At 68.7% G+C, this 15,118-nt stretch overlaps 2 protein-coding genes and 3 non-coding genes across 7 annotated transcripts; 2 read left to right on the top strand and 3 right to left on the bottom strand.

Moving 5' to 3' along the window:
* Positions 1-140: 140 nt before the first annotated feature.
* LOC136790611 (U1 spliceosomal RNA) lies at positions 141-304 on the bottom strand. The gene has a single exon (XR_010830899.1). It is a non-coding gene; the product is annotated as a U1 spliceosomal RNA (small nuclear RNA).
* A 2,998-nt stretch (positions 305-3,302) lies between these two features.
* Positions 3,303-3,466, top strand: LOC125181290 (U1 spliceosomal RNA). The gene has a single exon (XR_010830898.1). It is a non-coding gene; the product is annotated as a U1 spliceosomal RNA (small nuclear RNA).
* Positions 3,467-7,573: 4,107 nt separating this feature from the next.
* ATRAID (all-trans retinoic acid induced differentiation factor) lies at positions 7,574-9,973 on the bottom strand. The gene is made up of 7 exons (XM_048055684.2): positions 9,718-9,973; positions 9,504-9,631; positions 9,333-9,404; positions 9,070-9,141; positions 8,888-9,009; positions 8,568-8,668; positions 7,574-8,476 (listed from the first exon to the last, which is right to left on the bottom strand). The coding sequence occupies exons 1-7, from the start codon at positions 9,901-9,903 to the stop codon at positions 8,372-8,374; spliced, it is 786 nt and encodes a 261-aa protein (XP_047911641.2). The 5' UTR covers positions 9,904-9,973; the 3' UTR covers positions 7,574-8,371.
* Positions 7,576-7,739, bottom strand: LOC136790620 (U1 spliceosomal RNA). Its single transcript, XR_010830909.1, has one exon. It is a non-coding gene; the product is annotated as a U1 spliceosomal RNA (small nuclear RNA).
* Positions 8,357-14,955, top strand: SLC5A6 (solute carrier family 5 member 6). 3 transcript variants are annotated; one of them, XM_066995271.1, is made up of 16 exons: positions 8,357-8,494; positions 11,409-11,915; positions 12,025-12,090; positions 12,191-12,242; positions 12,367-12,434; positions 12,527-12,681; positions 12,765-12,905; positions 12,974-13,097; positions 13,177-13,265; positions 13,338-13,450; positions 13,526-13,593; positions 13,690-13,776; positions 13,875-14,059; positions 14,151-14,254; positions 14,325-14,446; positions 14,519-14,955. In XM_066995271.1, the coding sequence occupies exons 2-16, from the start codon at positions 11,586-11,588 to the stop codon at positions 14,669-14,671; spliced, it is 1,857 nt and encodes a 618-aa protein (XP_066851372.1). In that variant the 5' UTR covers positions 8,357-8,494; positions 11,409-11,585; the 3' UTR covers positions 14,672-14,955. The 3 variants fall into 3 exon arrangements, with proteins under 3 accessions (XP_066851372.1, XP_066851371.1, XP_066851373.1); XM_066995270.1 differs by lacking the exon at positions 8,357-8,494 and adding an exon at positions 9,964-10,081; XM_066995272.1 differs by lacking the exon at positions 8,357-8,494 and adding an exon at positions 10,112-10,240.
* The last annotated feature ends 163 nt before the right edge of the window (positions 14,956-15,118 follow it).

The following is a 15,118-nucleotide window of genomic DNA, read 5'->3' as shown; positions in this document are numbered from 1 at the left end:
ACGGGGATGGAGGCGCAAAACAACAGAACGCATAGAACAAGAACTCTCTTAAAAACATCACGTAAGTTTAATGAAACCACAGAAAGAAAATTTAGAGAAGAAACACACGAAAACCTGGTCTGTCTTTCACACTGCAGAGCCAGGGGAGAGCGCGAACGCAGTCCCCCACTACCACAAATTATGCAGTCGAGTTTCCCGCATTTGGGGAAATCGCAGGGGTCAGCACACCCGGAGTGCAGGGGATGAGCCTCGCCCTGGGAAAACCACCTGCCTGATCATGGTGTCTCCCCTGCCAGGTAAGTATGCCTCCCGCTCCCCGACGCCGCGGCCCCACGCGCGCGCACGCACACCCACCACACGGACACGCGCCCCGCAACGCCCGCCGCGGACGCGCCCGCCCCGCCCCGCCCGGCCCCGCCCGGCGCCCACGTCCCGCGCCCGCCGCGCGCCCACGCGGGGCCACGCGCGGCGCCGTGTGGCGTGGGTTTTGTCCCGGTATGCCGCGCGGCGCCGATCTGCATGGGCACGCCCCCTGATCTGCATGGGCACGCCCCCTGATCTGCATGGGCACGCCCCCCTGATCTGCATGGGCACGCCCCCTGATCTGCGTGGGCACGCCCCCGACCATCCAGGACCCGCCCCCGTGATCTGCCGCAGCACGGCGCTGGGGCGTGTGGCGCCCCGGGGCCCGTGAGGTGCCCGGCCCGCGGCTCCCCGCAGCCCAGCGGCATCTGGGCCAGGGCCGGGAGGAGCGGGCCGCCGCAGGGATCGCCCGCGGGGCAGCGACGGCCTCCCGCGATGCCGGGGGTCGGGGGCTGCGCGCCCTCGGCCGCCCTGGCCTTGTCCCGGCGCTGCTGCAGAGCGGGGCAGTGCGGGGCGGCAGCGAGGGGCGGCGCCGCGCGGGGCTGTCCTGGCTTCGGCTGGGGCAGTTAATTTTCTTCCCAGCGGCTGGTGCGGAGCCGTGCTCTGGGTTTAGGAGGAAAACCCTGCCGGTAGCACCCCGACGTGCCGGCCGTCGCAGAGCGGCGCTTGTGCAGAGCCCGCACTTTCCTCACGCAGCCCTCCCAGCGAGGAGCCCGCGGTGCGCAAGGAGCCGGGAGGGGACACGGCCAGGGAAGCCCAGGGACCCCAAAGGGATGTCCCGTCCCAGAGGGCGTCCTGCTGAACGATAAATCAGGGAGCTGGCCGGGGGCTGCCAATGAGTCTCAGAATTATAGAATGGCTCAGGGTGAAACGGACCTTAAAGATCATCTGGTTCCAACCCCCGTGCTGGTCCCAGGACAGACCCCTGAGGGACACCGCTCATCACCAGTCTCCACCTGGCCATGGAGCCGTTGGCCACCACTCTCTAGGTGCGGCCTTCAAGCCAATTCCTTACCCACTGAATGGTCCACCCTCCAAACCCATCTCTTTCCAGTTTGGAGATCAGGATGTCGTGTGGGACCGTGTCAAAGGCCTTACAGAAGTCCAGGTAGATGACATCCATCGGTCTTCCCTTGTCAGTTGATGCAGTCGCTCCATCACAGAGGGCCACCAGATCGGTCAGGCACAATTTGCCCTCGGTGAAGCCGTGGTGGCTGTCCCACATCACCTCCTGGTCTTGCATGTGCATTAACATTGCTTCCAGGAGGATCTGTTCCGTGATCTTCCCAGGCACAGAGGTGAGGCTCACCGGTCTCTAGTTCCCCAGGTCTTCCATCAACCCTTTTTTAAAAGTGGGAGCGATGTTTCCTTTTTTCCAGTCGCCAGGGACTCCACCTGACTGCCAGGACTTTTCAAATGGGCTAGAGAGAGGCTCGGCAACTCCATCAGCCAGTTCCCTGGGGACCCTGGGAGGCACGGCATCGGGCCCCACAGACTTGTACTCGTTCAGCTTCATCAGGTGGTCTCCAACCTGCTCTTCGCTTACAGCGGGAGGGACTCGGCTCCCCCAGCCCTCATCTTCGGGTTCAGGGAAACAGAGACGTGTGAGGCCTGACTGGCGGTGAAGGCTGAGGCAAAGAAGTTGTTGAGTACCTCAGCCTTCTCCATGTCTCTCGTTACCAGTTCTCTCCTCTGCCCTTTATCAGCAGGGGGTACGCTCTCCTTGGCCTCTCTTTGCTGGCCAGTGTACCTACAGAATCCCTTCTGGGTTTTGTTTTGTTTTTTTTTTGTGTCCCTTGCCAAGCTCAGTTCCATCCGTGCCTTGACTTTCCTGCTCCCATCCCTGCACATCTGGACAGCATCCCTGTACTCATCGCTGGCCACACGTCCCTGCTTCCCCTGCCCGTGCATTTCCTTCTCGCACCTCAGTCTGCCCAGCAGGTTGCTGCTCAGCCATCCCGGGTGTCTGCTCTCCCTGCCTGCATTTTCCCCGGGGACGGGGAGTTCTTGTGCTCTAAGGAAAACATCCTTGAAGAGCTGCTGGCTGTGTAAGCTGGGCATCAGTCAGCTGGTGGTGAGCAGTTCTTTTGTCCTTCACTTATTTGTATTATTACTATTGTTAGTATTATTTTTTCTTTCCTTGTTAAAGTATCTCTATCTCAACCCTGTTTTCACTCTATCAGGGTCGTGCACAGGGGCTCGGCCAGCCGCGATCCCCCGACAGAGCTCCCGCTGCGCACGGCACGTCCTCGGCTCGGTGCGGGCCCCGGCTCGGCACCCCCTCGGCAGCGCTCGCTCTGCCCCGCTCCGGTAACGGCGAGCCCGGGCAGGGGCGGGCGGGCGGCGCGGGCAGCGCCGTGGGGAACCGGAGCCCGACGGGCGTGGCCTGCGTGCGCGGGGGCGTGGCCATGCAGATCAGGAGGCGTGCCCATGCAGATCAGGGGGGCGTGTCCATGCAGATCAGGGGGCGTGTCCATGCAGATCAGGGGGCGTGTCCATGCAGATCAGGGGGCGTGTCCATGCAGATCAGGGGGCGTGCCCATGCAGATCAGGGGGGCGTGTCCCATGCAGATCAGGGGGCGTGCCCATGCAGATCAGGGGGCGTGTCCATGCAGATCAAGGGGCGTGCCCATGCAGATCAGGGGGCGTGCCCCATGCAGATCAGGGGGGCGTGCCCATGCAGATCAGGGGGCGTGCCCATGCAGATCAGGGGGGCGTGCCCATGCAGATCGGCGCCGCGCGGCATACCGGGACAAAACCCACACCACACGGCGCCGCGCGTGGCCCCGCGTGGGCGCGCGGCGGGCGCGGGACGTGGGCGCCGGGCGGGGCCGGGCGGGGCGGGGCGGGCGCGTCCGCGGCGGGCGTTGCGGGGCGCGTGTCCGTGTGGTGGGTGTGCGTGCGCGCGCGTGGGGCCGCGGCGTCGGGGAGCGGGAGGCATACTTACCTGGCAGGGGAGACACCATGATCAGGCAGGTGGTTTTCCCAGGGCGAGGCTCATCCCCTGCACTCCGGGTGTGCTGACCCCTGCGATTTCCCCAAATGCGGGAAACTCGACTGCATAATTTGTGGTAGTGGGGGACTGCGTTCGCGCTCTCCCCTCGTTCTGCGGTGCCAAAGACAGAGATGTGCAGAAGTAGTTTGTTGTCTCGGCAAAGGATTTTCGCGAGCTCGTCTGTCAGGGCTGGGGAAGCGCCCGGGACCTGGAGCTGCTGCGGGGGGCGGCGCAGCAGCCGCCGCAGAGGATCCCGCAGGCCCCCGACGACCCGCAGCGCCCCCGCCCCGCTGCCCCGTGCCCGCTGCCTCGCTGGGGGACCGAGCACGAGTGGGGGGTGCCGGGGCGCGGAGGTTGTGCGGGAGGAGCTGAGCGGGCGCCTCTGCTGCTCTCGGGGTCTCTCACTAAGTGCGAGGGCAGCACCGTGCCTTCCTCTGTCGGGTTTGTGCGGCAAGGCTACCAGCGAGGGGTTGCAGGGGTGGCCTTTGTGAGAAGAATCAAGAAGCTGCCCCGTGGTAGATAAGGGCCAGTTTGAGCCAGCTCTGTACCCGCCACTGGCTGGAGCCAAGCTGATAAGCAACGTCGTTTGTTCTTCCAACAGAGCAGAGTTAAGAAAGGGGAAGAAAAAAAAAAAACAAAACGAAAAAAAAATGCTGTGCAACGGCAGCTGGGAGAGAGGAGTGAGAGCCAGCCCTGCAGCCCCCAGGTCAGTGCAGCAGGAGGCAGGAGGTGCTCCAGGCTCACAGCAGCAGTTCCCCTGCGGCCTGTGGAGAGGCCCCTGGTGGAGCAGGCTGTCCCCCTGCAGCCCACGGGTCCCACACGGAGCAGATCTCCACGCTGCAGCCCGTGGAGGAGCCCCCGGTGGAGCAGGTGGATGTGGCCTGGAGGAGGCTGCGGCCCGTGGAGAGCCCCCGCAGGACCAGGCCCCGGGCCAGAGCTGCAGCCCGTGGAGAGGAGCCCCCGCAGGAGCAGGGGGTCTGGGGGGAGCTGCCGCCCGTGGGGGCCCCGTGCTGGAGCAGTTTGCTCCTGGGGGATGGACCCCGTGGGACGGAGCCGTGTGGGAGCAGTTCTTGAGGAGCTGCTGCCTGTGGGCAGCCCCCGCAGGCTCAGCTCGGGAAGGACGGCATCCCGTGGGAGGGACCCCGCGGGGAGCAGGGGCAGAGAGGGACCGAGGAGGAGCGGCGGGGACGAAGCGTCAGGGACTGACCGCAGCCCCCCTCGCCCTGCGCTGCTTGAGGGGAAGGTGTCTTTCTTTTTTGTTGTTGTTTCTCACAGCTCCATCTCAGTAATAGGTAATAACTTTTATTAATCTCCCTTTGCTGAGTCTGTTTTACCCGTGATAACTGTTGAGTGATCTCCCCATCCTTATCTCACCTCTCGAGCCCTTTGCATCGTATTTTCTCCGCTTTGAGGAGGGGGAGCGAGAGAGCGGCTGAGGTGGAGCTCGGCTGCCCAGCTGGGTAAAACCACGCGTAAAACCCAGCAGAGTAAAAGCGCACTTCCTCCACTGCTCCTGCCCTGCGGGGCCCAGCAGGGTCCGTGGCTGCCTCCCGCCCCAGTTTGTGATGCACCGGCAGAGGAACACCCAGGATCCTTCTGGGATCCAGAGTTAATCAAGCTGTCACTCACAGGAACTATAAGATAAGTGAAATTCTATGTGAGAGAGCAATTAGAATGTACCCAGCTCCACCCGGGGGAAGGTGAAGAAAAAGTGGAGAGCTTGTGGGTGAGAATTAAGGGGCGGGCTGGTATGGGTTACACTGCTGTGGGGGTGTACTGCAGCTCACCAGATCAGGAGGAGGTCGATGAGGCCTTCTACAAGCAGCTGGAAGTAGCCTCACGATCCTGGATGATGGTTCTCACGGGGGACTTCTTTAATTATCCCGACATCTGCTGGGTAAGCAACTCGGCCAGGCACACGCAGTCCAAACGGTTCCTAGAATGCATTGAAGATAATTTTCTGATGCAGGTGGTGGAGGAGCCGACGATGTGGGGGGTGCTTCTGGACCTTATTCTTACCAACAGGGATGGGCTTGTTAGGGATGTGAAGGTTGGGGGTAGCTTGGGATTCAGTGACCATGAGATGGTGGAGTTGAAGGTCTGGAGTGGAAGAAGTAAGGCAAAAAGTAGGATTGCTAACCTGGACTTTTGGAGTGCCAGCTTTGACCTCTTCCAGGACCTACTTGGGGGTATCTCATGAGCTAGATCCCTAGAAGGTATGGGTGCTTGTGAGAGCTGGGCAACATTCAAACAGTACTTCTTCCAAGCTCAGGATCGGTGTCTCCTGAAGAGTAGGAAATCAGAGAAAGGGGGCAGGAAACCTGCGTGGATGAGCAAGGAGCTCATCAACAAGATCAAAAGGAAGAGCAAGGTCTATGAAATGTGGAAAAAGGGCCTGTCCTCTTGGGAGGAGTATAGGAGTGTTGTGAGGGCCTGCAGGGACACGATGAAGGAGGCTAAAGCCCACCTGGAGATGAAGCTGGCAAAGGAGATAAAGGATAATAAGATTTTTTTTTCTTTAAGTATGTAAACAGTAAAAGGAAGACTAGGGATAATGTGGGTCCCCTGCTGAATGAGGGGGGTGTCCTGGTAACGGGGGACGCTGAGAAGGCGGAGATACTGAATGCCTTCTTTGCTTTGGTCTTTGCTTCAAAGACTCCCTCCCCCCCCGGTACCCCTGGACCCTGGAGGGAGTAGAAAGAGTCTGGGAAGTGGAGATCTCCCCCCTGATTGATGAGGGAGTGGTTCGGGAGCATCTCAGTGGGCTCAGTGCACACAAGTCCATGGGTCCTGATGGGATGCATCCACGTGTGCTGAGGGAGTTAGCAGAGGTGATCGCCGAACCGCTCTCTATCATCTTTGAAAGGTCCTGGAGAACAGGAGAGGTGCCTGAGGACTGGAGGATAGCCAATGTCACTCCGGTCTTCAAGAAGGGCAAGGAGGAGGATCCGGGCAACTACAGGCCAGTCAGTCTCACCTCCGTCCCCGGAAAGGCGTTGGAACAGCTTGTTCTGGATGCCATCTCCAAGCAATTGGAAGAGAAGAAGGTTGTGAGGAGTAGTCAGCATGGATTCACCAAGGGGAAGTCGTGCTCGACCAACCTCGTAGCCTTCCATGATGGCATCACCAGCTGGGTAGATGGGGGGAAAGCAGTGGGTGTCATCTACCTTGACTTTAGCAAGGCTTTCGATACTGTCTCCCACGACATCCTGCTAGCGAAGCTGAGAAAGTGTGGGATAGAGGAGTGGACAGTTAGGTGGGTTGAGAACTGGCTGAGCTCAGAGGGTGGCCAACAGGTCAAGGGAGGTGATCCTCCCCCTCTATTCTGCCCTGGTCAGGCCTCACCTGGAGTACTGTGTCCAGTTGTGGGCTTTCTGGTACAAAAAAGACAGAAATCTTCAGGAAAGAGTCCAGCAGAGGGCCACAAAGATGATACGGGGCCTGGAGCATCTCCTCTGTGAGGAAATGCTGAGAGACCTGGGGCTGTTCAGCCTGGAGAAGAGAAGACCAAGAGGGGATCTCACCAATGTGTATAAATACCCGAGGTGTGGGAGGCAGAGGGATTTGGCCAACCTCCTTTCAGTGGTTTGTGGGGACAGGACCAGGGGCAATGGCCACAAAATGGAGCCCAGGCAGTTCCGCACCAACATGCGAAAGAACTTCCCGGTGAGGGTGACGGAGCGCTGGGACAGGCTGCCCAGGGAGGCTGTGGGGTCTCCTTCTCTGCAGATATTCAAGGCCCGTCTGGACGCCTGCCTGGGCAGCCTGCTCTAGGGAACTGCTTTGGCAGGGGGGTTGGACCCGATGGTCTCTTGGGGTCCCTTCCAACCCCTACAATTCCGTGATGGGTGACGGAGCTCTGGACCTTCCCCTACGCCCCACGCCCGCTCCTTTCCCAGCAGGTAAATCGGGAGCTCGTCGTGAGCTGGTGCTCCGCTCACGCTGCCGTTCGGTGCTGGCGCCGATCGTTGCCCTCTGTGCCCGGCTGGCCGCCTTCCGGGCCGTGCGAGCGAGCGAGCGGCGCCTCTGCCGGTCCAGCGGGACCGGGCGGAGCGGGACCCCGACCCCCGCGGCCGCGGCCCGTCACGGGCAGGCTCCGGGCAGCCCGCGCGGGGCACGAGCCCAACCGCGGCCGGGAGCGACCCCCAGGCGCTGCCAGAGCCCCCCGAAGGAACAGAAACGCCCCCAGCACAGCTCTGTCTTTGGCACCGCAGAACCAGGGGAGAGCGCGAACGCAGTCCCCCACTACCACAAATTATGCAGTCGAGTTTCCCGCATTTGGGGAAATCGCAGGGGTCAGCACACCCGGAGTGCAGGGGATGAGCCTCGCCCTGGGAAAACCACCTGCCTGATCATGGTGTCTCCCCTGCCAGGTAAGTATGCCTCCCGCTCCCCGACGCCGCGGCCCCACGCGCGCGCACGCACACCCACCACACGGACACGCGCCCCGCAACGCCCGCCGCGGACGCGCCCGCCCCGCCCCGCCCGGCCCCGCCCGGCGCCCACGTCCCGCGCCCGCCGCGCGCCCACGCGGGGCCACGCGCGGCGCCGTGTGGCGTGGGTTTTGTCCCGGTATGCCGCGCGGCGCCGATCTGCGTGGGCACGCCCCCTGATCTGCATGGCCACGCCCCCTGATCTGCATGGCCACGCCCCTCTCCCTGGAGCCCCGCCCCGCCGAGGCACACGTCTCCGCTTCAGGGGCGCTCTCCCCGTGGCCCCACCCCCAGCAGCACCCCGATTTGCATAGACGCGCCCCCGCCCCCGTGGCCCCGCCCGTCCCGGTAGAGCCGCGGGCCCGGCCCGGCTGCCAGCCCCGGCGGAGCCCCCTGCGGCCGCCGCGGTGTAGCGGGGCACGCAGCTGGGGCACCGGGAAGCTGCTGCTGCGGGGGGCACCGCACGGCCCCCCCCCCCCACGTCCCCGCGCTGCCGCAGGAAGGAGCCCCGGACGCGGTGCTGCACGCTTTATTGGGCCCCACTGGGTGAGCGGGGCGCTGTGCGCAGGAGGTGTCCCCGTCACGGGGCCTTGGCTTTCCGGCGCTGGGTGCCCCACAGCAGGAGGGACAGGGCGGCCGTCACGGCCCCCAGGATGCTGCAGAAGGGCAGGACGGGGAACGCGCCCTGCAAGGTGACACGCGGGTAAGCGGCTCTGCCCGCCCCGCAGGGCCGTCCTGCGGGGGGGTCCCGTCCCTCGGCCCCCCGTGGCACCCACCTCGCGCAGGCACTTGTAGCCGTGGAAGGGGCTGGCGCAGAGGCACTGGGAGAAGCCGGGGCCATCTGGGGCACAGGCGGCGTTCTCAGGGCACAGCCAGGCTGGGGGAGCACGGCAGGGGGTGACGGGGCCAAGCCAGGGCTGCTCCTGGCACGGCCCCACCACACTGAGGGGACAGCAAGGCGCAGCCGAGCAAGGGGAGGGGGGCAGCCCCAGCAGGTGGGTGCTGGTTGTCCCCCACCCCACCGTGTGCAGTGCCCCAGGGTGAGGACACAAGGACGCAAGGTGGCCAAGGAGGCCCGCCCCCGTAACCCACGTACCAAGCTCCCCGGAGCTGTTGCAGGGGTTCCTCTGGCCGTGGCAGAGCCGGCTGCTCCCATGCTCTGTCACCTCCTCCCAGGCGCTGTTCCCGCCCGGGCACTCCAGCTCCAGTGGCACCGCGCTGGGAAAGAGAGCTCAGCACCAGGCACCGCGCCCAGCCCCCCCGTACCCCCGTACTCACAGGCTCTGCAGGTTCGTGAAGCCCAGGAAGGAGCTGTTGGGGGGGGCTGCCAGGGGGTTCTCCGTCAGGTCCCTGCAAACGCACCAGGGGCTGCTTACCCCGCCCGTGGGGCAGGTGCAGGCTGCGGGTCCTGCCTGGAGGCAGGACGGGCACCCCGAGGTGGTGTCACTGGGGACAGCGGGGATGGGGACCAGAGCGTACACGGCCCAGCCCCGTCCCGCGGGCTGCCCCCGGAGCCCTCTCCCTGCCCCGCCAGGACTCACAGGACAGCGACAGCCGCGGCCTCAGCGAACGCAGCGGGCAGGCTGCGCAGGGAGCAGTTGCTCAGGTCCAACCTGGGGCAGAGGGAGGGACGTGAGACACCCGCGCACCCCACGCCCTGCTGCAGCCCCCCGCATGCTGCAGCCCCCCGACCCCGCCGCCCCCGGCCGTACCCGAGCAGGCGCCGCGGGGGTCCCCGAGCCACGCAGCAGCGTCCCCGCGGCTCCGCGCCCGCCCTGGAGGCGCAGTACCGGGCCACGAGGGATCCGTTCCGCAGCGGCCCCGGGCAGCTCCCGCACACCTGAGAGGGGAGCGGTCACGGGGGGCGCGGGCACGGTCGTCACCGGGCCGATACCGGTACCGGTACCCGCCCCCCGCCCCGCTCACCGCCCCGCCGCCGGCGGCCCCGGGCAGCAGCAGCAGCAGCAGCAGCAGCAGGAGGGTGCCCGCGGCCCAGCTCCGGGCCCGCCGCTCGGCTCCGGCTCCGGTCCCGCCCGGCCGGGGTCGGCCCTGCCCCGGGGCAGCGCCCAGCGGGGCGGAACGGCCGCGGGGGGGGCCCGGCGGCTCCGCCATGGACCGCGGCCGGGGCTCGCCGGGGCGCGGCGACCTGCGCTCGGCGGAGAGGCCCCGCCCCCGGCAGGGCCGGGCGGAAGAGCGCGGTGAGGGCAAGGCCTCGCTGCGTCATCGGGGCGCGCCGCCGCCGCGGGTGCACGTGGGCAGAGCGGTGCCGCGCCGGGCGCTGCCGGCCCCGGTGAGTGCCCGAGCGGCGCGGCCCGGGGCTGCCGGCACCGCGCCGGCACCGCCGCGCCCCGTGGGCAGGGGCCGGTGCGCGGGGCAGGGGCCGGTGCGGGGCACGGGGGCCGGTGCGGGGCCAGCGCAGCGCCAGCGGTTCTGGGGAGCGGGGGCTCGGGTAGGGGTCACCGCGGACACCGGGTCCGGGGAGCGGGGGGCAGGGAGAGGGGCTGCGGTGCGGGGACACCGGGGGTGGGGGCGGCGGGGCCTCGGCTGGGGACGGGGAGGGAATACAGGGGACGGGGGGAGCGCGACCTGGGGCTGGGGGCGCGGGGGTCGCGGAGCGGGGCCCCCAGCTGGGGGCGCGGGCCCGGGAGCAGCGGCTGGGGCTGGGGGCACGGGGGGCAGGCGGCAGGGCCCGGGGCCGGGGGCACGGGGACACCGCGTGGCTGCGGGGGGCGGACCCCCGAGGACGGGCGCAGCGCCCCGGGGGGGCCGCCGGGGCCTTGGGCCGGGGCCGGTGGCGGCACGGCCCCGGGGGGGCTGCGGCGGGGCGGGGGGAACGCGGCCTTGGGCGGGGGGCGCCGGCCCCGTGTTGTGGCTGCGCGGCGCGGAGCGGTGACCTTGGACCCTGCCCGCGGAGCCGCGCCGTGCAGGCTGGGGCGGCGGCGGGCGGCGCTGCCCCCTCGCCTCCTTCCCGGCGCGGTCCCGAGCCAGCGCCGCCGCCCCCGGCCCCCAGAGGGCAGGCCCGGGCGCGGGGCAGGGCCGAGGCCGGTCCCGATCCCGGTCCTGATCCCGCCGAGCACGCCCGGGGCGTTCCTGCGCGGATCGGGCTCCGGTGCCCGCCCCCGCGGTGTCCTCGCGTGCCCCCGCCGGGGCTCCGCGCCCCGCCCGTCCCGGCCGGGGGCTGCCCTGCCCCGCGCCCCGCTCGGGTGCACGGGGTGCCCGGGGCCGTCCTGCGCCCACGCGGGGCGTCTGCGCTGTCCGTCTGTCTGCCCGCCGTGGGGCCTGTCCGCCCCGTCCCGGCTGGGGACCGGCTGCGCGGGTCCTGCCGGCTGCGGGGGCGCGGGGGGGGCGTCGGCGGCCGCGTCGGGTCCGCGGCACGGGGCCGGGGCAGGGCCGGTTCCGCCGGGCTCGGCGGGGTTCTGCGCGCCGCGGGGGCCGGCGCCGGGCGGGCCGGGCGTTGCTGCCGTGCCCTCGGCGCTGCTTGGCAGGGGCCGTGTTTGCCTTGGCCGGGGGACGACCTCCCGGGGCAGGTGGGGGAAGCGGGGGGGGGAGCGCGGCGGCGCCGCGTGCCGGAGGGAGGGGGAGGGCTGAGGGGATGTTCTGGTGCCGCACTCCCGCAGGTCCTTGAGGCGGGCTGAGATTAGGAGCGAAGGTCCCTGCGGAGCCTCCGGTGCGGCCGTCTGACACCGCCGTCCTCTGTCTGGGGCGGCCACCGGGGCTCGGCACGCCCATGAGGTGGGGCGGGCGCAGCGGGGGCGTGCGGCCGGGGGGCAGCGGGGCAGCGGCAGGAGCTCGCCATGGAGTTCACGGCGATCGACTACACCATCTTCACGCTGCTGCTGGTGCTGTCCTTGGCCATCGGGCTCTTCTACGCGCTGAGCGGGGGCCGGCAGCGCACGGTGCAGGAGTTCCTCCTGGCGAACCGCAGCATGGGCTTCCTGCCTGTTGCCCTCTCCCTGCTGGCCACCTTCCAGTCGGCAGTGGCCATCCTGGGTGTGCCCGCCGAGATCTACCGGTTCGGCACCGAGTACTGGTTCCTCGGCTGCTCCTACTTTCTGGGGCTGCTCATCCCGGCACACGTCTTCATCCCCGTCTTCTACCGCCTGCAGATCACCAGCACTTACGAGGTGAGCAGGGTGCCGTGGGATGGAGGGGGTGCGGGGGTGCCCCTCCTGCTCGCAGACCCCACGTCGGGACGGGGATGCTCCCCTGACCCTGTCTCCCCCCTGCCCCCAGTACCTGGAGCTGCGCTTCAACAAGACCGTGCGTGTCTTTGGCACCGTCACCTTCATCTTCCAGATGGTGAGTGGGTGGCTGGCACCGCGCGGCGGTCCTGGGGGGTCCTGGATGTGTGGGCGTGGGGAGGGGGCGCAGGTGGGCTGCAGCGCTGCTGTCCCCGCAGGTCATCTACATGGGGGTGGTGCTCTACGCGCCTGCGCTGGCCCTCAACGCAGGTAAGGGAGCCGGGGGCTGCGAGGGGGCTGCGGGACAGACCCCAGCCTGGGGTCCTGCTGGGTCCCACGGGCACACCGGGGGCCGCTGTCCTTGTTGTTCGTTAACGGCCTCCGTTGCTTCCAGTGACGGGCTTTGACCTCTGGAGCGCGGTGCTCACCATAGGGCTGGTCTGCACGCTGTACACCACGCTGGTGAGTCGCTGCCGCCGCACCTCTCGTGCCCTGGGCACGGGGCTGCCCTGCGCCCCCCCCGGGCTGCGTTGACGGGCGCCGTGCCTCCGCAGGGCGGGCTGAAGGCCGTCATCTGGACAGACGTCTTCCAGACGCTGGTGATGTTCGCGGGGCAGCTGGCCGTCATCGTGGTGGGCGCCCAGCGCGTGGGCGGCATGGCCCGCGTCTGGCGCCTGGCGGAGCAGGAGGGCAAGATCTCGGGCATCGAGTGAGCGCCATGCCCCAGGCCGAGCCCCGGCGTGGGCGTGCAGGGGGCGGCCGCACCCCATGACCACATTCCCCTCCCCGCAGCCTCAACCCTGACCCCTACGTGCGACACACGTTCTGGACGCTGGCCTTCGGGGGCGTCTTCATGATGCTGTCGCTGTACGGCGTGAACCAGGCGCAGGTGCAGCGGTACCTGAGCTCCCGCAACGAGAGGCAGGCCGTGCTGTGAGTGGGGTGGAGGCGCGGGGGGGGCCCCCCGCCACCAGCCTCTGACGTCTCCGTGGCACCCGCAGCTCCTGCTACGCCGTCTTCCCCTGCCAGCAGATCGTGCTCTGCCTCAGCTGCCTCACCGGCCTCGTCATGTTCGTCTACGACCGTGAGCACCCGCTGGTGACCGGCCCCGTCTCCTCCGACCAGGTGGATGCCCGTGCCCCCCCTTCCCCCTGAGCCCACCGTGCGCCCCCCAGCACCGCGCTCACCCCGTGCCGGTCCCCAGCTGGTGCTGTACTTTGTGATGGACGTGCTGAAGGACCTGCCAGGGCTGCCCGGCCTCTTCGTCGCCTGCCTGTTCAGCGGCTCCCTGAGGTGGGTGCCGTGACCAAGGGGTGCCGGGGGGGCACGTGGCCGAGCCCCCCTCCCGCTCCCTCTCCTCCCCAGCACCATCTCCTCCGCCTTCAACTCGCTGGCGACGGTGACGATGGAGGACCTGGTGCGGCCGCACTGCCCCGGGCTGTCAGAGTCGCGGGCCACGCTGTTCTCCAAGCTGCTGGGTGAGCGGGGCCCGGGAGGGGGGCACTGGGGGGGGGGGGTTCTGCAGTGCTGTGACACCCCCACCTGTCACCCAGCTCTCGGCTATGGGCTGCTGTGCCTGGGGATGGCCTACGTTTCCTCCATGCTGGGCCCCGTGCTGCAGGTAGGGGATGGGGACGAGGGGTGCCCTGCTGCCCCCCCCCCGGTGGGGGTGGCCCCCCCATCCCCACAGCCCCACAGCGGTGCCATGTCCCTGCAGGCAGCCATCAGCATCTTCGGCATGGTGGGGGGGCCGCTGCTGGGGCTCTTCTGCCTGGGCATGTTCTTCCCCTGCGCCAACCCCGCGGTGAGTCCCGCAGTGCTCCCCCCCCCGCATGGCTCCCCCCCCCCACCATGGGGTGCCGGCCACGGGGCTCAGTGCTGCGACCCCCCCTCCCCACGCAGGGCGCCATCGTGGGGCTGCTGGCGGGGCTGGCCATGGCCTTCTGGGTGGGCATCGGCAGCCTGGTGTCCAGCATGGGGGCTGCCGGGGGGGCCCCCGCGGCCAACAGCACCGCCCGCCCCCCTGACGGCAACATCACCGCCGCCCTCGCCACCACCCTGCTCGCCCCCACGGCGGCCCCACGCAGGTGAGCGGGATGGGGCGGGTGGGGGCGGCAGGAGGAGGGTCAGCCTCGGGGGGGGGGCTGCTCCATGCCCCCTCACCCGCTCTCCCCCCAGCCCCACGGGCCTGCAGAAGTTCTACAGCCTGTCGTACATGTGGTACAGCGCCCACAACTCCACCACCGTCATCGTGGTGGGGCTCCTGGTCAGCCTGCTCACCGGTGAGCGGGGGGGCGTGGGGGGGCCGGGTGCCGCCCCCCCGGTCCCCGCTGACCCCTGCGCTGCCCTCAGGCCCCACGCGGGGCGCGGCCGTGGACCCCCGCACCATCTACCCGGTGCTGCCGCGCCTGCTGTGCTGCCTGCCCCCCAAGTACCGGCAGTGGCTGGGCTGCGGGGTGCCGTTCCCCGCCCAGGTGAGGACCCCCGGCCCCTTGGCGGGGGGGTGGGTGCCCGCGGTCCTGCTGCCCCCCGCCCTGTCTCTGCAGGACGCCGCCCGCCCGGAGCTGACCACGACGGAGAAGGTGGCGCGGGTGCCCAACGGCGTGGCCGCCGGCTGCGTGCCGCGGGACGAGGAGGAGCAGGGCTACGTGCGCGCGGCCGGGCCCCCCGCCTACGCCCTGCAGGAGACCTCCTTCTGACCCGCCCCGGCACCGGGCCCGGTGTGGCCGCGCGGTGCCAGCTCCCGCTGCGGGGCTGGGTCCCTGCAGGCGGTGCGGTGCCAGCCCCGTGCCCCCAGCCGGTACCGGAGGACGCTGCGGGGCCGCCACCCCCGGGGGGCTCCGGGAGCGGCGTGGGGCAGGCGGGAGCAGTGCCCGTGCCCCCGCCCCGTGCCGCGGCCTGGCCCCGTGCCTTACCGCCCTGCTCCGCGGGCCGCGGCTCTCCCTTTCCCCACCCCCCCAATAAAACCGTTGTGGAGCACGGCGCTCGGCGTGCCCGGCCCCTCCGCACCGCGCACGGGGGGCTCGTGGCTCCCTGCCCCCAGCGCGACCGGGGGCGGGCACCGGGGGTGCGGCGGAGAACGGGAGGCCGGGGGGGGGCGGGCGATGCCGGGAAGGGCGGCACCGGGGGTGCGGCGGAGAACGGGA

The sequence above is a fragment of the Anser cygnoides genome, chromosome 3, assembly GCF_040182565.1.
Source record: "Anser cygnoides isolate HZ-2024a breed goose chromosome 3, Taihu_goose_T2T_genome, whole genome shotgun sequence".
NCBI classification, from domain to species: domain Eukaryota; kingdom Metazoa; phylum Chordata; class Aves; order Anseriformes; family Anatidae; genus Anser; species Anser cygnoides.
This window is presented reverse-complemented; position numbering and strand designations above follow the sequence as displayed.

What these genes read in the sequence shown, in the direction of transcription:
- ATRAID (XM_048055684.2), bottom strand. Translation starts at nt 9,903, where the DNA reads ATGGCGGAGCCGCCGGGCCCCCCCCGCGGCCGTTCCGCCCCGCTGGGC. An exon ending in GGGCCGCCGGCGGCGGGGCG is followed by an intron (nt 9,632 to 9,717) that starts GTGAGCGGGGCG and finishes CTCCCCTCTCAG; the next exon opens with GTGTGCGGGAGCTGCCCGGG. An exon ending in GCCGCGGCTGTCGCTGTCCT is followed by an intron (nt 9,142 to 9,332) that starts GTGAGTCCTGGC and finishes GTGCGTTTGCAG; the next exon opens with GGACCTGACGGAGAACCCCC.
- SLC5A6 (XM_066995271.1), top strand. Translation starts at nt 11,586, where the DNA reads ATGGAGTTCACGGCGATCGACTACACCATCTTCACGCTGCTGCTGGTG. An exon ending in TCACCTTCATCTTCCAGATG is followed by an intron (nt 12,091 to 12,190) that starts GTGAGTGGGTGG and finishes CTGTCCCCGCAG; the next exon opens with GTCATCTACATGGGGGTGGT. An exon ending in TGCTGGGCCCCGTGCTGCAG is followed by an intron (nt 13,594 to 13,689) that starts GTAGGGGATGGG and finishes ATGTCCCTGCAG; the next exon opens with GCAGCCATCAGCATCTTCGG.